Raw genomic sequence first — 23321 nt, forward strand, 5'->3', positions numbered from 1 at the left:
ACTGCATGCCTGGAACCAATATTTATCCCTGTGACAATTTATCAGGTACCTCCCCTCACCTACTCATGGCTGTCTATAACTTCTCTTTGGTCTTGGTCTTTCAGATAGTTTTCAATGTACAGGAATGACCCTGTCTCAGGAAATCTTATGTGGGATAGGAAAACGTATCTACCATGTTCCCTTCACCCAGTCCAGTTTTACTTCTAGTAAGAAAGCAACCAGGTTTGCTTGGCAAGCTTTAAATTCACAATACTTGATGCACATGTTTCTAATAAAATAACAGAACATCTAGAAGATAAAGGAATCAGACGTTGGATGTATGAGATAGTACTTGCCAAGATCACACTTCCTTCCTTTCTAAAGTGCTACATTTGCTTTGATAAAACCCCCAAAACTATCAGATACGATAATTGGTGGCTTACTCCCTTGTTATCTGTCTTCTGAGCTGGCTGGTTTGTATATGTTCAAAAATTTTAAGTACTCTCAATTGCTTTCAGTTACTTTCTACAAGGTCTTCCAAATTTATCCAAGTTAAGAAGTTTGAACAAGTTACCACTAACGTATCCTTCTGTATTACTGGATTTAGGCACATAATTTTAATGGTATTTAGGTGTTAGGCCTTGCAATGCTGAATGGAACAATGCCTAAATACCTTTAAAAATACAAAAAGAACAGGAGTACTTGTGGCACCGTAGAGACTAACAAATTTATTAGAGCATAAGCTTTCGTGGACTACAGCCCACTTCTTCGGATGCATAAAGAGTGGAATAAATATTGAGGAGATATATATATATATATGCATCCAAAGAAGTGGGCTGTAGTCCACGAAAGCTTATGCTCTAATAAATTTGTTAGTCTCTAAGGTGCCACAAGTACTCCTGTTCTTTTTGCGGATACAGACTAACACGGCTGCTACTCTGAAACCTTTAAAAATACAGGCCTTGCTGTTTATCTGTACTTTCTCATTTGTAAGAGCCCTTGTTACCTTTAATCCCAGTCTGGCCAAGAATTTCAGAAGTAATTATTTTGAGTGCTCAACTGAAGATGCCATAATGGGACCTGCTTTCCAGAAAGTCTGAGCACTTCCCCTTTGAAAGGCAGGTCTGTTCAGCTGGGTAATCACAGTCAGTCACTTTTTAAAAAATTGGTTTCTCTGTCCCTTACTTTTTCTCTACAACACACTCCTGACTCTGCTTTTTTGTGTGGCTTCATTCCCTGTTTTTTCATTTGCAGTAGTTTGTTTAAAACAATCCCTCCTTCAAAAAGCCTGTTAGCTGCTGCCTTGTATTCTTTTCCAGAAAAAAATTCTAGTCCGTTGCACCTTGACTATGGTGTGCGCTAAAATTTCCCACCATTCTACTACACTGATGGATTTTAATATTTCCCTTTACATACTAGGACCTCAATCCTGGAATTGGATCTGTGAATCCTTGCAGCATCAGGGCCTTTATTACTTAATTTGCTAAATGTTCCGATGTGTAAGGAGCAGAAACCTTAATTAAAGTCAGGTCATTGATCAAAGCCCTCAGCCCAGCCTGGAGATAGCTGGTTCTCTTGGAACTGTTCCCGAATCTTGTTCCAAGACATTAACGGTGAGGTCAAAGGACAGTTCTGGGATTTTTATGCAAACTGACTTTCCTTTTAAACACAGTAGTGTGTAAGTCTACCATATAGGCAACATCTGATCGAACAGGGACAACTGGGTTATCCTTTTACATCTAACCACTTTTAAAAATTAAGACGCTATCTTTCCTGACAAGAGAAATCCAGCCATGTACATGATTAAATCATGAGAGGAACCAGACCATGTGCTTCACTGAAAAAGAAAGAACTCAATGGTGATCTATTAGAAATCAAGTATCTTTTTCAAGAACAATTGAACACAAAAGGGAAGCCAAGATCCAGGAAGAGGGTTCACTTTTAACTGGGGAATATTTTATTAAATACAAAAAGTTTAAGAAACAGTGAAGGATTCCAATGTATGTTAACCCTAAAACTATATTTCACATAGCTCAGTTAAAAAGAGGTAGAAATTAACTTTTGTTGTTAAATAGACTAGAGTTACTAGACGAATGACCTCAAGCACAAATCAAGTTATAAAATAGTCATATACGCTTATATTTCCCCCAGGAATTTTTTGCATGATGGACTATTTTAATATCACCATGATATCTCTTTGTGCCACTTATCTTGTCTAAAACTGGCTGCTTAGAAGAGCTGAAGGCCACTTTTTATTCTATGGAGGTCATTCTGGGTCCACAATAATCCTTCCATCACAGCTCCGTTCAATTCAGGATTGCTGCAGAAAGAAAGAAAAACAGCAATTTAAAAGCCCCGGTGATTTGTGTAAGAGCTAAAGTGAAGAAAAATCACTTTGAAAAGCATTTTTAACATTGCCAATGAGAGCAGGCGAAAAAGGGCTTGTGATGTGTGCCCTTTGGCACCACCCTCTTGGCTCATTTTTAACTCTAGCTGCAGTGGCTGGAATGTCCTCAGTCAATATTCAGGATCAACTATGAAGCTGCCTTTCCCCTCTACAGGTTAATACAACAGCTGCTAATGTGAAAGATGCAAATGGATGCAGAATTACCTGTGCAATAATATTTCAGCTGAACTGCTCTTTGGAATCAGGAACACTGATATATCAGGCAACATGCTAATTCAGCAAGCAGTCAACTTGAGACCCGCCTATGCCAGGCGATACCTGGTATGCACAAAGCAGTAGGCACAAGTCTCACAGCCTTGCTGTATCAGCCATTTTCTATTTCTGAGGTCCTTGTTGAGGTTGTGACCACGCTGCTCTCGGCAAGAAGGGCCACAGATCATGAATAATGTCAGGAACTCCCCCCTGTTAGCAGAATGCTAAACCGGTATAATGGGAAGGGTGGTTTTGAATAAAGGTGCAGCCCTGGGAGTCAGGAGATATAGATGCCATTCCTGGCTCAGCCAATGATTCCCATTGCTTATATCATAGGAGAGTCTCTTGTGCCTAGCCCAGTGCAGTCCTTATGCATAAGTAGGGCTCCTACCACCATACAAATCACTTCTAGAAACCAGAGTATACTTAGCATTTTGTTTAAGGAATTTATTGTTTGGGCCACAGTGTTCTAGGCCATTTCCAAACATAGAAGGTGGCTTGCTCCCTCACAATCAGTAAAAATAACCCTTTCCACTGCACAAATTACCCTCTATGGGGACGTTTTAACAGTGTTTCCGAATCCCAGGGAGAACGACTGGGGAACACAGGTAAACCATGCTATTCTGCAAGACACATGTGTGGTTGAAACTAGTCAAGACACTACCAGGTTGTTAGAAGACTTTCAAACAGTAAGTTTTACAGCTCTTATTCATGCTCCTGAAGTTGAGAAGATGTGAACCACGGTTAAATTTAACAGTTAAGTGTCTAAGGGATTCACGTGAAACCTGCACTCCGGAACTGTGAGAGCAGAGGGAAATCCGTGCTGTCAATTTCAAGTTTTTCTGTTTTTCTTCTCTTCATGCTCAAGGACAGATCAAATTTCAGCTACAACCCCGCATCCTCCACAGTAACTGTATGTTCTCTACTGACACTATTTGATGTAACCCCTGGGTTTAGATACAGACTGCAGTGTCTCTTACCTGCTGACTCATCACTCAAGGACACCGAAATCTAGTGATTAATCAAGACTATTAAAAATGAATCCTATTTCTGAAATCTCAAAACTACCTTTTGACATGATCTCCAAGGCTGTGCCCTGCTAGCAGCTATGCCCAGCCACCCACAGACAGATCCCTTCTGGCTAGCTTATTGCCAGCACAGCTATTTCTCCCTGCTCTCAGGCAAGTGTGGAGAAAGCAGTGATAAGAGTAACAGAGAGGTGGGAGAAACAAAGGCTCTGCCTGCCTATGTGCAAAGAGCAGTCCCTACCTGAGGAAATGGGAAGGGATTCAAAACTCAGCAGCACCATTCCTAAAACACCAGTAGCCAGAGGCATCCACTGAGTTGGAAGGCAGGTAAAACTCTTCCTTTAGGGCCTACAGTAATTCTTAATTTATCCCCTCTCCCCCCCCACACCATCTGGTAATCTGCCCTCCGCTGCCTGAGATTGTGGAGTTAAGTGGCCAGTAGCAAATCTATATTTGTAAGTAAAAAAAATAAGCTGGCTACAAATCACAATATAGAGCAATGATTTGTCATACACTTTTTACAAAGACAGAGATGGGTGCACAAGGATGACACCCACAAAAGACTTCAGACTTAGGGTTAATTTCAACAGAAAACAATTCCCAACACGCCCATCTGCATGGCTACTTGTGCACTTGTTAGTCCATTTTAAGAGAGGAGAGGTTTGAACAGGACATTCAGTTGCCTAAGAGCACAGAGGAGTTTAGCTTTACAGATACTTGCAGAGGCAGATTTTCCTATTGAAATCCTGGTCACAGAAAATGAAGTTAAAAAATAAAATACCTGTGGGTAGGGAGGGCAAAGGTATGCTACCCACATTAGGCTTACATCCTGAACATGGCACTGTAGCCTCTGAGTCACAATAACAGCAAATGTGTCTTAGGGTGCCAGTCATGCTAGTCTAGAATGGTTTAATGAAAGCATTTCAAGCTGTGCTAATATGTACGGGTGAAAACAAACAGTTCCATGTTGTAACTGCTATCAGTGCAGACTTATCTGGGATTGCAACCATCTAAGTGAAAGGTTTTCATTGTAATAATCTAGGCAATGAGTACTGCAATGGCCTTGTATAATTGATTTCAGGTGCCCCTCAGCCAAATATCTGAGTATGTTTTACATGACTAAGGTTAATATGAAATTAGTTCATATTCCAAGACCATCAGCACCATAACTAAACTACCTTTCATTAAAGGGGAAAAAAAAAAAAAGAAAAAGAAAAACTGGGACTCCAGAGAGCAAGCATTTGAACACAAACTTTGAAAACCAGGCTAGTTATAAACTAGAAGACCCACTAAAGAGCACAATCCTGCATTGGAAACGAGAGGAATTCATGGTAAGATTTTCAAAAGGGGCTAAGTGTCTTAGGATCTTAAGTCACTTTTGGAAATAGGATTTCAGGGTAAAACTTTAAGTCCAGGCCAAAGTCAAAGTGACTTGAAAATGGGACTTAGGTGCTTTTACTCTTAATGACTCAATACCAATAGCTCTTTCCACCTGATCATCAGCAAGCAGGTGTTTGCCTAGAATAGGAATATTTTGGTTTATTTCAGGAAGCTCTGAGCAGCAACACCACCTGTACAAACATCCTCGTTCAGCCTTTAAGTGCCTGTCAGCCCACAATGCAAAATGTCTTAGCAAACAAAAGCCACACAGATGGATCACAGCTATATCACACAAAAGGAGAATTCAGTGACCAAGGCAGGATAATAGATTTGCTTTCCTAGTAATGGAAAACTACCATTATGCAGCATGGTGACAGACCTGGCTCACCTCTCCTCCCTGGTGACATACACACCTCCTGACTAAGAACGTAATTGACAAGCTTTCATCCCCAGTACAATGAAAAATTCTGTGGCCAGACACTGATACTCGACTCAAAAATATACGTCAGGGCGATGTTTGCCCAGAGCAATTTCATAACACCAGATTAGCTGCCATTCATAAAGTATGAAACTGGGCCAACCGTTGAGCAGAGCATTACGACTTGGGAATCAAGGAGAAAACACTATCTACATGATAAATACTGCCATGCAGCTAGTTCATTTTCACAGACCTTTTCCTGATATTAAATTTCCACAGACAACCACCTTTGTGCTACTGTGGTAAAACCTCAAGATTTATTTAACTGTTCATCAGGACTTGACTCTTTTGGAACAATCTTGCTTCTCTAAGATGCAGGTGTTTTGTTTCTGAAACAACAGGCCTGTCTACTATGTCTGATGGAGAACTCTGGATCCCTGGAGAACTAGTGCAAATGGCTTCACAAAAGACCAATCTCAGAAACTAAGAGGGCAAGTGTGTGTGTTAGTCAGATGGAGTAAAAACTGGGGATGATTAAAAAAAAAAAAAAAAAAGCCAAGAGTTTTAACCAGACACCGGAAACCTCATGGAGGAAAAAGCTCTGTGGAACATTCATCACTTCCACCCCTTGAACTGAAGGCAAAAATCAGTGAAGACAAGACTTTATATTCTTATTTCTAAGGTTTTTTGTTTCTTCTAAACCTCAAGTGGCACAGATTCAGGGTTGCCTATTTGCAGCTTTAGGAAGTCAGCAGAACTTCTGGGGGGTTGGGAAGGAGGGCAAGGTGCAGCTCTGAGTTCCCAAATTTTATCAGAGATTGAGTGGGAGCTATTTCCCAAAAAGCATGGCGCCCAACCAAGCCAGCCAGAACTCAGGTACGTGTGGAATTACTGACAGATAGGCATAACTATGCACTCTTCAATAGCTGAAATATAAATGCAAGGTGATTCAAAAGCCTTCAAACAACCCAGTGCTGCTTTCCAAGCCGGTGTTAATACTGCTCTTCCTGCTGCAGGAGCTACCCCTCCCAAGAGTAATATGCGATTGTATTAGCTACTTGTGCACTGACACATTCCTGACCATTCCGGCTGCGGTACAGGGTGCGTTTCTGTTACAGGATTTCCCCCCTTTACCTTTCCCCAAATTAAACTTTTAAACCCCAGCTTCACAGCTCCACTGCATTTTGAGATGATGAATAGTAAACACAGGCCAAAGAGGATTTCCTGACGTGCAAAAGGAAAGGTACCACTGGCCTTAGTTCTCTGGAAAGAATGCAGCACAGTATTAGGTTAAAAACCTCAAGAAGGCAAAGCTAAAAGCACTGGTTCCAGTACCTACTCCAATGTCTCTGTGCGTGTATTTACGGCACTCACCTCAGCTGTGAGCCACTGCCCATGTTCTTGTCATGAGCAGGTAAAGTCCTCTCCAACAGGAGAGCCACACTTTGCACTCACAGACATAGCTGAAGGATCAGGCTTAACAACACAATTCCTAGAAGTACACTTTCAGTACACTTCTAGGAATTGTGTTGTTAAGCCTGATCCTTCAGCTATGTCAGTGAGTTTTCCCGCTTGGCAAAGTCCCTTGGTGCATGCAAAAGTCCCCCATTCAATCTGTAATAATAGTACATAAAGTGGGATCAGCGGAGTGGGTGTAAGGACCACATTCTGGGCCTAACTAAACCTTTCCAGGGCTGGGCGCTGATGAGGTGAAGCCAATCTCTGTTAGTGCTGTGGTGCTGTTCCTAATCTGACCTCACCTAAGTGACCATCTCTGGAAGCCAGATACAAGCACCAACGCAGTTAGCTCTACAGTGTGACATTTCTGGCAGCCACAATCACCCGTACTCTGTGCAAATTCAGAAGGAGAAGGAGTGGATGTCAAAAACTCACTTTCCATCTCTTTACATCACAACTCAGGATAGAAAGTGCTGAACAAGGATGCACATTGTGGAAATGATGTGGGGGAACTGGTGTAATTTCATCAGGTTGCTTAAACATTATAGTACATTTTGGGTCCAAAGATGGCCCACAGTCTGCCATGCTGACTGCACAGCGCCTATGGAATTAACTATCCAGATGGCAACAGACTGCCTAATTTTGTCCCTAATATATGAAAAGAAGCTAAACCACCTTGTCCTGTTCATCTGACCACATCCTCCTCCTCTTAGAATCTACTGCCTCCTTGCATAGCACGTCAAGTTTAAAGTTCTTTTCTTTGCTCTTCCAGGCCCTACCACAACTTTGCCCTGACTTTCATCTCAGTGCTCACCTCATCTTCCCCATCTCTCACCTTCACCAACAATGCCAGTTCTGACACACAGTTTGTCATCTTTTCCCCACTCCTGTCCATGCCAAAACATACAATATGAAGAAATACCCTCCCATGATACCTGTTCACATAGTCACCAGCTTCTCATTTAAATCCTTCATAAAGATTGACTCACTTCTCATAGACTCATAGACTTTAAGGTCAGAAGGGACCATTATGATCATCTGGTCTGACCCCCTGCATGATGCAGGCCACAAGACCCTTCCCTGGACTCTGCCGTTGAAGTCCCCAATCCTGTGTTTTAGTGACTTCAATCGGCTGAGACCCTCCTGCTAGTGATCCCTGCCCCATGCTGCGGAGGAAGGCGAAAAACCTCCAGAGGCTCAGCCAATCTACCCTGGAGGAAAATTCCTTCCCGACCCCAAATATGGCGATCAGTAATACCCCGAGCATATAGGCAAGAGTCTCTAGCCTGACCCTTGTTGGCCATTATGCTATTCATGTACCATTGCTTGGTCTTCCTTGGCTACTATGTTTCACCATTAAACCATTCCCTCCATAAACTTATCCAACTTAATCTTAAAACCAGACAGGTCCGTCGCCCCCACCGTTTCCCTCGGAAGGCCGTTCCAATATTTCACCCCTCTGACGGTCAGAAACCTTAGTCTAATTTCAAGCCTGAACTTCCCCACGGCCAGTTTATATCCATTCGTTCTCGTGTCCACATTAGTACTAAGCTGGAATAATTCCTCTCCCTCCCTTGTATTAACCCCTCTGATATATTTGAAGATAGCAATCATATCCCCCCTCAGCCTTCGCTTTGTCAGACTAAACAACCCAAGCTCCTCTAGTCTCTTTTCATACGACAGGTTTTCCATTCCTCTGATCATCTTAGTCGCCCTTCTCTGCACCCGTTCCAGTTTGAGTTCATCTTTTTTAAACATGGGAGACCAGAACTGCACACAGTACTCCAAATGAGGTCTCACCAGCGCCTTATACAACGGAAGCAGGACCTCCCTATCCCTACTAGATATACCTCGCCTAATACACCCCAAGACCGCATTGGCTTTTTTCACCGCCACGTCACATTGTCGACTCATAGTCATCCTGCGGTCCACAAGGACCCCTAGGTCCTTCTCCTCTTCCGTTACTTCTAACCAATGCGTCCCCATCTTGTAACTAAAATTGTTATTATTCATCCCCAAGTGCATCACCTTACACTTTTCACTATTAAATTTCATCCTATTTCTGATACTCCAATTCACAAGCTCATTCAAGTCTCCCTGCAGAATATCCCTGTCCTCCTCCGAGTTTGCAACTCCTCCCACCTTCGTATCATCCGCAAACTTTATCAGCCCACTCTTGCAATCGGTCCCGAGGTCAGTTATAAATAGATTAAATAAAATGGGTCCCAAAACTGAACCTTGAGGCACTCCACTAGTAACCTCCCTCCAGCCCGACAATTCACCCTTTAATACGACCCTCTGCATTCTCCCCATTAACCAATTCCTTATCCACCTCTGGATTTTCATTTCGATCCCCATGTTTTTCATTTTAACCAATAATTCCTCATGGGGTACTGTATCAAACGCTTTACTGAAATCCAGGTATATTAGGTCCACCGCATTTCCCTTATCTAATAAGTCCATTACTTTCTCAAAGAAGGAGATCAGATTCGTTTGGCACGATCTGCCCTTCGTAAAACCATGCTGTAATTTATCGCATTTGCCATTAACCTCAAGGTCATCAACTAGTTTCTCTTTCAGAATCTTCTCCAGCACCTTGCACACTACTGATGTTAAACTAACAGGCCTATAGTTACCCAGGTCACTTTTTTTCCCTTTCTTGAAAATAGGAACCACATTGGCTATTCTCCAGTCTAACGGGACCACCCCCGAGTTTACAGATTCATTAAATATAATCGCTAATGGGCCTGCTATTTCCCGCGCCAATTCCTTCAATATTCTCGGATGAAGATCGTCCGGTCCACCCGACTTAGTCACATTAAGGCGTTCTAGTTTTGTTTCTACCTCGGATGCGGTAATCCCCCATCCTGTATGCCCCTCTGTAACGGTGCTAGTATCCCTAATACCTTCATTGGCCTCATTAAACACCGATGCAAAATATTCATTGAGATATTGCGCCATGCCTAGATTATCTTTAATCTCCTCTCCGGCTATAGTCTTCAGCGGTCCCACTTCTTCTTCCTTTGCTTTCTTCCTATTTATATGGCTGTAAAACCTCTTGCTATTGCTTTTAATTCCCCTTGCTAAGTCCAACTCTACATGGCCTTTGGCCTTTCTCACTCTATCTCTACATTCTCTGACTTCACTAAGGTAAGTTTCCTTACTGATCCCTCCCCTCTTCCACTCTTTGTACGCTTTCTGTTTTTTCCTAATCGCCCCTTTCAGTCGGTCGCTCATCCAGCTCGGTCTAAATCTCTTGCTTAGTAATCTTTTTCCCTTTTTGGGGATACAGGCCTCTGACAGCTCATGCATCTTTAACTTAAAGTAATCCCAGGCTTCTTCTGCCTTTAGATCCCTTAATACGTTTGCCCAATCCACTTCCCCTACCAGTCCCCTTAATTTGTTAAAATTGGCCTTTTTAAAATTATAGACCCTAGTCTTTGACTTAATTCTGGTACTCCTTCCATTTAGTTTAAACCGAATTAGCTCATGATCACTGGAGCCCAAGTTGTCCCCCACTACCACTTCCTCAACAAGGTCCTCACTACTTACCAGAATCAAATCTAAAATGGCCTCCCCCCTCGTCGGCTCAGCTACCACTTGATAAAGGAATTGATCCGCAAGCACATCTAGGAACATCTGAGCCCTATTATTGCTACTAGTGTTTGTTCCCCAATCTATATCCGGGAAGTTAAAGTCCCCCATAATTACACAGTTTCTATTAGTATTTACTTCCCTTAATACATTAAATAGTTCCTTATCCATATCCTGGGTCGATCCCGGCGGTCTATAGCACACCCCAAGCACTATCCCCGGAGAGGCTCTAGTAGTCCTTTTACCCAGCTTGAGTATCGCCCAGACTTCTTTTGCAATGCCTACCAGGAGTTCATATAAAAATTCCAACTTCATTCATCCATCCTATGGGATTCCCAGAGGTCCAGACTTGTGTCTATCTTTTAAACTGTAAGCTGTTTCAGGCTGAAATTGTCTTGTGTATCTTGTGCAATGCATAGCACATAAATAGCATTTAAAGAAGACCCTTTCAACTCACAAAACTATTTAACTCTTTGGCTCTTTTATACTGCCCTAAAATTGCCTACAAATATACAGAATATAAAAACTAAGGATGTATACTTATGAATAATAGTATGACACTAAGAAAAAATGAATGCTTTCTGGAAGCATCTCCCGACAGCAACATCTATTAGACTATGGCGGAGTCTCACAAGGTCAGTCAGAAACCTCTTCACTACTGCCATTTTAAAACACGACACCAAAGCATTCTCATTCAACAATGACTCCCAACAACTCACAATCTCTACAGCTACTTGTGGTAATTTCAACATCAAGGATTGTTCCACTACTAATTGTTTTCATTATATTTTTAATAAAACATCAAACTAAATTGCAAAAGACTCTGGAAACAAATACTGCAGAGAACAAGCTGCACTGAGGGGAAGGTGGACTTCATGTGGTCTAGTTGGCCTTTTCAATCTTTGATTTTTAGGATACGGCTATGTGTTGCTGTGCATTGTTAAGCTGCTGCCAAGTTCCACTTCAGCAGTGGGCAAGATCATCTCCGTAGATACACCGTTTAAAAATTGCTTTGGGTACCACTGTGATAAGAGGCACTCAAGAAGCATAAGGAACAGATTCATAGATTATAAAGCTGGAAAGAACCATTGTGATCACCTAGTCTGACTTCAGGTTACATAAAACAGGCAGTGCAAGCTGCATGTCTTTTGCAGTGCAGTGCTATGTGTGGGCTAGTTTCTGCTGTGTTGTAATTGCAAGAAGCTGCAGCTGAAGTCAGCTGTTAGGTGATTTCTTCAGGAAGGCAGATGCATCCTATACGTCACTTGCCCTCTTCCTCTTTCACTTCCAAGAGATGCTGGGGAGAGCAGAGAGCTGAAGATAAAAGTGGTAAATAACCCTCACTCCCAACCACAAGACATTAAAAAAAAAAAAAAAAGCCTGAGTCACAGAGAAACGACATTTCCAAAGGTATCATTAGTTGTGTGTAGTTGGTTTTCCTTATGGCTGCTTCTATAAATCCCACCAGTCAAGGCCTCTCCCCCCAGCAATACCACAAAAAGTTTCCCACAGCCTACTGGGAACTTATCTCAAGAAGCAGTTACTGCTCTCTTCAGGTTTGTCTGTAGTCTTCCATACCATATGACTGACTGACCTCAGGCAACCTTCCTCCCCACTCCACTTTGAACAAAATACCCATCCACACCAACAACTCTGTCATAAATTCACACTTACTACCAAACTGAGGCCTGTTTCTGCTATCACCTATTGCATTCACTTCTGCAACACCACATTACTGAGCACTGACATAAATTATACATCAAGAGACAACAACAAAAAAAAAACCCCACATCCCTCCCCCAGAATCTTACAAAACGAGAGAGAAAGAGAGAGAAACACACACACGTGCGCACACACACACAAAAGCTCTCTGGATAGATGCGATATGTAGATAAACTAGATGCCATTTGTCATTAGTTATTCTATTGCTGGGAGGAGAATCATTATGGGTATTTCAAGGGGAATGATGCATGCACCCAAGGAACATTTTGCTGCAGACAGGAAGTTAGACAATTTGAAAGTACAGTGAAAACAGCTAAAATGGGTCAGATCCCTGCGTTGTCGTTTGTGGGACACTGGAGGATTCTGTGGGCTTTCACCCTCGCATTATTAAAACTCTGCATGACTCTGTGGTGGAAGTGAAGGTACCACATGCATATATATCTGCCAGCACAGTATGCATCCCTGAAAAGCCAGTTTAGGTTTCATCCTCCTGGATCAAGCAAATGTGCACATCCACTTTTCTGTAAATTTTCCCACCAAAAATACAACATCACGGTGGTTATCAGTCATTTATTCTCCAGTCAAGGTAAGAGCTGTGGATGAGAGTGCAATTGGGGTGGAAAAAATTACAATACTAGCTTAAGTACTAAGGAGAAACGTTAAGGCTTCCCCCAGTTAAGCAGTTTTACCAATGTTTCCTGTCTGATATTCCATAGCTATGTTATAAAGTAAACATTCCAGTTATCCGCTTGAAGGAAAAAGTTAATTTGGGTCCTTAGTTTTACCAAAAACCTCTCACAATTAAGTCTCCAACAAACTGATTTCTATTCCGTTTTTCTGTTCCATAGAAACATCATCTGCTCACTGTTCAGCATGCTGATGAGTCAATCTATCATTTTACCCATGGACATCCCTACCCTACAGGAATCACTTTTTTTAAGCTCTGCCCTGTTTCACGTGTCAAGCAAAGTTTACCCCTCATTTCAGTCTATGGAAACCACAGCAGATTGTCAGAGGTCATCTGTGGAGAGACAGAAAAAAGCATTTCTTTTAATTTGTTGTTTGGGGTGAAGTACTAAGTAGGGGGGGCCTTTATGTTCAGAAATAAAGACAAATATGTTCTGGTATGACTCACTGCTGTGATGGACAATTGAATGCCACATTGCAAAGGATACTTTATAAAGAAAGAAAGTTTGCCTATGAGGTTGGAAATCCATTTCTGTACCAAATTACCTACATAAAACCTTTTTCTTTACTGTTTTAAAAGTACAATGGCTCTAAAGACACAGGTGCCTTTTTACCTATCTACCTGCCCTCTCCAGGCTGGAAGGGTCATTTGGGACCAACTACAAGCCTGACTTTTTAAATATTCTCTTAAAAGCCCATGGAACAACTGCAAAGTCAGTTATAAGCAGGAGGCTTTTAAATCTTGACATGTAACATTTTATACAAATTATGCAGTCTGGGGGAAAGTCTCCCAAAGGGTTTGCCAGGGATTTCTTCATGTTGCAACTACTTTTTAGAGTCACAGCTTTTACTTGCTCGTCATTTTCATTTAAGAAACATTTTTGAAGGTCCTTAGTTTTGGCTTAAAAATAAATAATAAATTTTTTGCAATTATTTGGTGTCTTTCAACCAAGACTTTCGAAATACTTTACACAGAGTAAGCCTTGCCGCGCGAGTGCACTTTCCATTTAAGGATACAATGGTGTGTTGCATTTAAAAGTTGTATCAATGAATAGAAGAGGGGGAAAAAAATCACTCTAGAAGTTCTCCAGTTTTTGCAAGAAAACTCTGGCAGGTTTTACCCTGAAAATGGCTACAGCCCCTGCTGATAGGTTATTTTATGCCCCAAAATCCATTTAATCAACGTGACCCAGTCCAACTCTGATGCACCAAAGGTTATGTTCCATCAACTTCCGTGGGAGAGGAACAGTTGCTAGCAGTAGTATCACAGTATTCACCTGCTACTTCCTTTTGTTGTGCAATTACAATAGCTTGAACTACCTCGCAGTATTTAATACAGCAAATGAATTTCACATAAGCAGCTAAAGAAATGAGGAAGAGTGATCAGGTGCAGCAATGCTAAGAGAATACAATACTCAAAACAGCAAGTGAGCAAGAACCAGGTGTTCCCTGGTGTCATATATGGAGTCTAAAGCCATTTCTGCTTTCTACTTGTAAGGAACTGTTCACAGGCTCTAAATCCAAAGCATTTTTTCCTTCTTGTCAATCTATGTGATGATGTATGTACCCCATACAGGTGGTGGAAGGGTTAATGTGGGCTTGAAAGACCAATTAATCCAGCTGGCTACACCTGGAAGGTGGGCCAGCCCTAATTAAAGATGATACCCAGCTGGGTAATGGCTATAAAGAGAGGAAGTGCACCATAGCAAGGGGCTGCAGGGAGAGAGGCAAGAAATCTGTAGTCACTGTTTTGTTAGTAGAGAGACCTGTGGTGAACAGGAAGGCTCCTGCAGGGCAACGAGGAAGGTTGGGGAGGGAAGACAGCTGAAGACACATGACTGAAGCAAGCTCTTGTGGTTGACCATGACACCAGGATGAGAAACCAGACCTGTGGGGAGAAGCCCTGGATGGTGTTTCTTATTACAAAGAGCCCAGAAGGAGCTGAGAGAAAGGCTATGGTAGGAAGGAATCCAAGGAGGCAGGACTGTGTTTGGCAGAGCTTGGCTGCTCATCCAGGGGTCCCTGTGTAGAGGATGGGTCTGGGTTCCCCTACCAACCACTAAAAAAGTGGTGTCAAGCCCCTGAGATGCACATAATGAAAATTCAGAGCCTTGAGAAGTGGTGTGATGACCATTGGGTCCAGAGTCAAAGACCAGAGACCTGATGCAAGGGTTTGGAATTTCTTGTTGTACTTTGTTACACTGGAAGGGATAGGACTAAATGTGACCTGGCTGCAGGACCGAGTCTTGAGAGGGGATAAACCACTGCAGGGGCAGACTGACTATCAGCAGGATCACTAGAGCTGAGAGCTGCCAGCCACGAGAGGGCACACCAATGGTGAGTCTACAAGGAGCGACGGAAGCTCCCTCAAAGTGGGGAGCCCTGCCCCCATACTGCTCCTTCCCCTGAGATCCTCCGTTCACTCCTCTCTGCACCCCCCCCCCCAACACCCCATCGCTTAGCCTTACATCCTGTAAAAGCATTTAAAAGTGATGGGGCCCTGGTCTCCCCTATTCTGGTGCCCCTGGAGTCTACCCTTCCACAATCACACACATTGGAAACACTGCCTGTAGGATTCCTACAGCTCAGACATTACAGCCAATGTTAGATAACTCTAAAATTCTAGTACAATGATTTATAAGCAACGCTTGAAAACTGCAGCAGATGTTGGCAAGTAGGAAATATTCTGTGGGGCGTGGGCGTAAGCTGGCAGGAGTGGAGTGAAAGTGACTAGAATGTGGTTAATGCCATTGCTGCTCAGAAAGCAGCTGTGACAATAACCAGATGCTTGTCAGCTGTACCGAGTGGCTCCTGCAGCAGCACTCAAAGCATGGCCTTGGTGTCTGAGGGAGGCACTTTGTGATGAGTATTTGTTCTTCCCCCTCCTCCCCTCTTTCCAAACAATGGAGGAGAGAATTGCTGCCTCCTGTGTTCCCTTCCAGCAACTCAGCAAAAAGCAAATCTCTGTTCGGTTTCACTGTCCCTTAATGTTATGAGTTGTAGAGGTGTAGGAGTGACTGGGGAATGGGGGAGGTTAAAGAAGAGAGCATGTAGGGTGGGGAGAGATCCCCTCTCGTTTCCAGCAACTCTGAAAGGAAGGGTGGAAAGCTGTAGAGGCCTTCTATGCCCACTCCTCCCCGCACAAGGAGGGGAGCAGAGACTTCCCCTCCCACCCCCCGCCCTTTGCAGTAGCTGGGTGTGGTCAGGAATGGAGAAAACAAGATACACTCCCGGTTCATCTAGCACAGTGGTTCTCAAAGCCGGTCTGCCGCTTGTTCAGGGAAAGCCCCTGGCGGGCGGGCCGGTTTGTTTACCTGCTGCGTCCGCAGGTTCGGCCAATTGCGGTTCCCATTGGCCGTGGTTTGCTGCTCCAGGGCAACGGGGGCTGTGGGAAGGGCAGCCAGCACATCCCTTGGCCTGCGCTGCTTCCCGCAGCCCCTATTGGCCTGGAGCAGCGAACCGCAGCCAGTGGGAGCCACGATCAGCTGAACCTGCGGACGCGGCCGCTAAACAAACAGGCCCAGCCTGCCAGGGGCTTTCCCTGAACAAGCGTCGGACCAGCTTTGAGAACCACTGATCTAGCAGACAGGAGGAACTCTAAACATATCGGGCAACAAGACAGACAAGAGAACCCCATAGCAATGACTCATGCCTGTTCTCCCTCACGCCCTTCCCAGGCATCAGGATGTACCGGGCTACTCCACTCTTCTGCAAGTATTTTATATCAGCCTCCAGCTAGTAGATTTAGTCCATTAGCCAGCAAGTGTCTGGTAACTGTTTCAAACCCCATCCTACAAACATGTACTAAATCACCTGGAATGTGGTTAAGATGTAGAGGAAGGGATGATCATAGGGCTCCCTGATCACCTTGATCGATCGGTCAATCAGCCCTCAGAGTGCCACTCACAACACGTCGTTCGCGTTGTCCTAGCCATTCCTTCAGCCGCCCACTGGTCAGGCTGTCAGTGGCACCAGACACCCGATCAGCATAGCGCACTGCAGCCCAAAACCCCTGAGCTCAAGTGATCCACCAGCCTCAGCTTCCCAAATAGCTGGGATTACAGGCACATGCCACTGCGCCTGGTTATAGGGCTCCTTGATAACTTGACAAAAATTTCTTTTCAAATAGGATACTCTCTGCACCAAAGTTCTAAGGAATCAGCTTTCAATATTAGGGCCCCCTACTATTCCCATGAGTTCACTGGCAAGGCACTCTGAACTCAGATGCATCGTGATCCAGCCCATAAAATTGCCAACATTACTGAATTTTGCTAACAAAGGAAATCAGTGTGTGCAACAGAGGCAAGGATTGTACAATTACAGCTAGCTACAGGCAAACTGTAAGTTCCAGACATTTTAACTTCCTAATCAATGGACCAATGAGGAGTTTCTATCCATAGGAATTCCTTCACATGTAGACAGCAAATGGCAGAGTCCCAGACAGTGGGACTGTCGGGTAACTTTTATTCCCTACACTTTGGAAAAACTGTAACATCACCAATTCTGAGAAATAGGTTGGGACTACAGTACGTCCATTATGCCTACCCAGGTTAATCAAAGGGCATATTCTGCAGCTGGCATCTAGAGTACCAAGTTGCAAAGAATGGTGTGGAATGAATCACACCATTCTTTCACGTGTTTTATTGCAGCCTCCATAAGCAGGAGTCTCTACTGTATAGCAAAACCAAGAGTTTGTCTACATGGCCCTGCAGTTTTGACCGGAGTGGGAGGGGGATGAACCTCAGCGTGCCCCATAGTGCTGTGCTCTAACTCCCCCCTGTGGATGCCGCAGGCATGAACTATGTAGTTCAGGTTAATATAATCCTCTTCAAACAGAACTACGTTAATGTGAACCATGTACCTTTTAGTTCATGGCTACAACAGCTACGTGGGGGAGTTAAAGTGCAGTGCTTTGCCACACACTGCGATTCATGCCCCTATAGTCCAAAATATGGGACTGTGTAGACAAGTCTTTAAATCTACTGATGGGAAATGAGTGACCATTAAAGAACAAGCAACCAGTCTCCCATCAGAGCATTTGTTAATGTGACAAAACTAAAGTTCTACCACAGCTCCCCATTCTGATGTCTTCTCTCGTCCATCTAAATACTAGTTATATAGCTGGATGTTGTATTCTTAAAGGAAAAGGCTTCATACCCAGTAGTATCAATTTTGGGATATAGAGATTTAATTAAAAATAGATCTCTAAATTCCAAGGTTTTCCCTACATGAAACAAGTTGTGATGGTTTGAGTTCGTGACTTGGAAAACAAGCAGCATGCTACAGGTCTGAGGGGTTGAAGATCTCACTTTAAATGGAAGAGATCTCACTTTAATTACCAAACACACCAATGTCTAATTTTACCCTGACCAATCAAGCAGCAACACAGTCCTTGGGGCGGACTAAGAGAAAAGTGTACTATTGTGGCTCCATTCAGTTGATCATCTGTGCTTACTGTGACAGAGACAAGATGGGAGAAGTAATATCTTTTATTGGACCAACTTCTGTTGGTGAGAGAGAAAAGCTTTCTAGCTTACACAGAGCTCTTCAAGTTTCTCTGACTAAGGCAGTCTGACCTGATAAAGGGATAAATTGAGGAGTTCCAATTGGAAAATGGGGCTGTCACTCTCCAAAGGTTAACCTGATGCAAACACAGCAACATCCAAAGCCAGCTCAGAAAGGTCACCTTACACTACAGAATATCTAAAGAGCATGAATTATTCCATAGCAACTGTAATTGCCATAGCTGATTCAGTTCCAGTAACCAAGTGGACAAAATTCCTTGAATTGCATGCAGAAAACCACAGTCCACACAATCCACTTGGTCTCTTTACTAAAAGCTTCTTTTTGCCTGAGGAAAGAAGAACTTGTTTGTATGTTCCATAGCCTGAAAGACACCAACAATTGTTCTAGATCTTGTTCATTCTGTGGACCAATGATGTGCAAGAGACTTCACAAACCGACTCACTCTCCCAACACCCAATCCTGAAATATATAAATCTCATGTTTCCTTCTCCAGAACACTAGGACAGGCTTTACAGACCAGTTTGAGAAACATGGGTCTAAAGGTTTTCAGTGTGGTAGCTATCACAAATGCAATGGGTAGGAATGCAGGAACTGCCATTTACTTATACTGTATATACTCGTTCATAAGCCAACTATTTTTGGTAAAAAAATGACTCATCAAAGAGTGGGGGTTGGCTTATAAATGGGTCTACACAAAAATTTGATGCTTTTAAATTCTATGGAATCATTGAACTGAATATCTAATACAGGGATCGGCAGCCTTTGGCACGCGGCTCGCCAGGGTAAGCACCCTGGTGGGCCGGGCCGGTTTGTTTACCTGCCGCATCCACAGGTTCGGTCAAACTGGCTACGGTTTGCCGCTCCAGGGCAATGGGGGCGGCAGGAAGCAGCAGCCAACACATGCCTCGGCCCGCGCCGCTTCCCGCCGCCCCCATTGGCCTGGAACGGCGAACCACGGCCAGTGGGAGACGCGATCGGCCGAACCTGCGGACACTGCAGGTAAACAAACTGTCCTGGCCCGCCAGGGTGCTTACCCTGGCGAGCCGCGTGCTGATCCCTGATCTAATACATTGTAGTTTTGTTTGCCTGGAGTGTCTGCAGGCATGGAGCCCCTCAGCTCCCTGTGGCCGCAGTTCGCTGTTCCCAGCCAATGGGAACTGCGGGAAGTTTCTATTGGCTGGGAATGGTGAAGCGTGGCCACAGGGAGCTGAGGGGCTCCATGCCTGCAGACACTTCAGGTAAACAAAACATCCCAACCCGCCAGCAGCTTACCCTAACAGGCTGGGAGCCAAAGTTTTCCAACCCCTGAACTATAGGGTCGGCTTATGAAAGGGTCATACAGTTTTTGCTATTTTTACCTATCCGTTTTGGGGGGTCAGCTTATAAACGAATGGGCTAACGAACAAGTATATATGGTATTTTGTTTTTGAAGAAGTAACAGTTTCTTGCCCCTATACTGCAATGTAAGAGACAAAATTGATTTGACAGTGAAACAGCCTTGCCCTGGCAGAGCTATTGGATTAAAAGGGCAAATACCATAGCCAAGTTAAAAAGTCTTAAAATGGAATTGCTAACTCCACATTAACCAGAGCAGTCCCATTCCCGAAAAGAAACTACTCAGCTAAAGCTTCCTCCAATACTTCCACCATCTCCAGCCCATCCTGTAATTCTTCATTGAGGCTGGATACAACCCAGGGGGGGCAGATCTTTGAGTATAAATTGTGTAGCTTCTTTGAAGTCAATGGTGCTGTTTCAGTTTATATCAGCTGAGAGTCTAATCCCTGAGCTCTAATACAGCCACAACTGGTTTGAAAATTCAACTCCTAACATTCATCTGTCTGTGAAAAACCAATAGCTTCCCTGATGGGATACAGTGAAAACCCACCACTGATTTTTTTTTTTTTTTTTTTTTTAAGGACAGAGGAGGAGGTGGGACATATTGGGGGGAGGAGGTGGGACTGCCAGGAGCTGGTTGCCTCAGCAGGATAGTACTGAAACTGTGAATCTAATTGTCACATGCATCTTTCCACAGACATAACTGCACTTAACTGCCCAACTGGTTAAAAAAAAAAAAAAAAAAAACAACGCTGAGCTGCAAAGAAGACGACAACACAGATTCTCAGACAGGAAAAAAAAAAAAGCTGCTTTTATAATGGTGGCAATTACCAAAAAAAAAAAAATCTCTCAAAATTATTCTTGGTGGGAGAAGATATAGGGAACAAAGATTAGTGTAGGGTACGATTCCTCCATTCAGAAAATGACTGCCACTGCTTTCTAAAGATGCATAGTGAGATGCTGGATGAGATTCAGAGGGTGTGCACGTCACTGCCAGGAAAAGATAACTTTCGTCTCATTATAGGCAGCCCTGATTTTCTGAAGGTGTACAGAAGCACACACACAGTCTCACAGGGAAACTAAGCATGATGAGAATAGCCATCAGGGATGCCTGACTCACCTGTGGTTAACCAGAGACTGGATAGCTGAGACTGAGACTGTACTACATTGATAATGAACTCATTCAGTAAACATTGCGTAATAGTCACATTGAGCACACGAAGTGAGATAAGTTTCTGTTTGCTCACACCAATTTCCAGGCATATTCATCTCCTTGGTTATATAAAAGAAGCACCATTCTACATTACGACATATATTCTGCAGTTACCCATTGCCTGTGGCCCCCTGTGATAAAATTGATTTCTCTTTTAGTCCCTTCCACCAGAGTACCTCAAAGTGCTTTTACAAACACTTGTTCATTAAGTCTCAACACCTATCCCATGCAAGGTAGGCTAATATGGGAAAACTGGTGCACAAAGAGGTTAAATGACTTGCCTATGGTTATGCAGTGAGTATGTGCGAGAGCCAGGAACACAACCCAGGTCTCCTGGCTTCCAGTGCAGGGCTTAAGCCACAAGACCATGCTGCTTTCCATTAAAGGCATCCTGACCACATCACATCATAGAGCTGCTGTTCTGGTTACCTGGATTTTTAACTTAACTTGAGGGATCTGGGTAGGTGGTAGTGATAGTAGTTGCTGGGAGAGTGTATTTTACCCAGTGACATCACTGAATGAATTTGCCTGTGGTTAAAATAGTACAATTTGGACTACTACATTACTGAGTTAATTTATCTTGTCACAGTAAAGGTCTCTATGCCCCCTGCCATTTTCTTGTGAGATTCAGCCAAGCACTTTGCTCAAAACAGACTTTTTTTTTTTTTTTTAATTTAAAGTAACCCTCTCCGGCCTCTTCCTGTATCCTCAGACTAGAAGTCAATGAAATGCTAGCAGAGAGAGAGAGAACAATTACACATTTCTCAAACTGCTATAGCTATTAACAGGAACAGCTGTCTCAGACCCTTCTTGGGGTGGTGCAGGGCTGAGCATAAACAACATGTACTTGATGGCATAATGGCAGACACCCCCACCCATGCCACTACTTACTTTGTACTGGGGGAGTTCCTTCCGTCGTCTCTTGTTACTGGCTGATCGAGCATGGACATCATAGAATAACTATCCACCAATAGGCTATCAGGGTCATCTGTCTGGCCTGGAAGTTTCCCAAGAGGAAAGTCTTTCCACTGCACTCCATCTGGGTGGGAAAACAACATTCATGGTACAAAACAAGAAGCGTGCGCTTTCTAACTAAACTTCAGAAAACAGTATGTGGGCTGTTCGTGCATTTCATATCTCATGCAAGAATTGTGTAGCATACATTTGGGAATAACATCTCCAAATTTTGATTCTGACTTCTCCTGCTTCTCCAAAGTGCAGCTTGTCCAAACATTTTGGGATACTCTGAGTTATTAAACCCCACAGATTCCAAGGCCAGAAAGGACCATTCTTGTCATCCAGTCTGACCTCCTGTATAACACAGGCACCAGAACTTACCCAAAATAATTCCTAGAGCAGATCTTGTAGAAAAATATCCAATCTTGATTTAAAAGTTGCCAGTGATGGAGAATCCACCACAACCCTTGGAAAACTGTTCCAATGGTTAATTACCCCACTGTTAAATTTACACCTTATTTCCAGTTGGAATTTGTCTTGCTTCATCTTCCAACCACTGGATCATGCTATACCTTTCTCTGCTAGATTGAAGATCCCATTATCAAATATTTGTTCCCCATGTAGCAGGTACTTATAGACTCTGATCAAGTCATCCTTTAGCATTCTTCTTCATTAAAAGTTTGAGCTCCTTGAGTCGATCACAATAAAAGATTAGAAACCGTAACTTAATCGTTCTTCTCTGAACTCTCCTGAATTTATCAACATCTTTCTTGAACTGTGGACACCAGAACTGAACACAACATTCCAGAAGTGACTGCACCAGTGCCAAATACACAGGTAAAATAACCTCTCTGCTCCTATTTGAGATTCCCATTTATGCATCTAAGGAATACGTTAGCCCCTTTAGCCTCAGCATCGCACTGGGAGCTCACGTTCAGCTGATTATCCACCATGACCCCAAGTCTTCTTCAGAGTCACGTTCTAGAGCAATTTCTTTTATTTAAATTTAGGGTTTTTTTTGTTTTTGTTTTAATTTACTTGTGGCATTTGAAAACTAACAAAGCTGTTCATGTGCGTTAATTCAACATTACACTTTGGAAAAGCACCTGATTTGGTTCCTAAAAAAATCCAAGATCTAGTACATGGAAAGAGCCACTTGCACACATGTAAGACATTCCCCCATTTTAAGGAGCAGAAAGCTGCATGTTTGCCACTAGCAGTTTGCTCCTTTGGTTTCCATCCACAGTAACCTCTTTGCCGGTATCCCATCAGCAAAGACAGGAGCAGAAGAGAGGAAATATATTTTTAACCAAGTGGGAGTTGGATAACTGGAACAAGATCACTTAAGACAAGGGGGATTCAAAC

The 23321-nt window shown here is 43.3% G+C and overlaps 1 protein-coding gene across 2 annotated transcripts in view; it reads right to left on the reverse strand.

The window, feature by feature from the left end:
* Positions 1-1908: 1908 nt before the first annotated feature.
* The window catches only part of LAS1L (LAS1 like ribosome biogenesis factor), a 55666-nt gene continuing 34253 nt past the window's right edge, over positions 1909-23321 (reverse strand). For both annotated transcript variants that reach the window (XM_054040688.1, XM_054040689.1), the window contains exons 12-13: positions 21891-22038; positions 1909-2299 (exon numbers count right to left, since the gene is read on the reverse strand). In XM_054040688.1, the coding sequence (XP_053896663.1) occupies positions 2209-2299; positions 21891-22038 (239 nt within the window). In that variant the 3' untranslated portion in view covers positions 1909-2208. The remainder of the gene's footprint in view (positions 2300-21890; positions 22039-23321) is intronic.

The sequence above is a fragment of the Malaclemys terrapin genome, chromosome 9, assembly GCF_027887155.1.
Source record: "Malaclemys terrapin pileata isolate rMalTer1 chromosome 9, rMalTer1.hap1, whole genome shotgun sequence".
NCBI classification, from domain to species: Eukaryota; Metazoa; Chordata; order Testudines; family Emydidae; genus Malaclemys; species Malaclemys terrapin.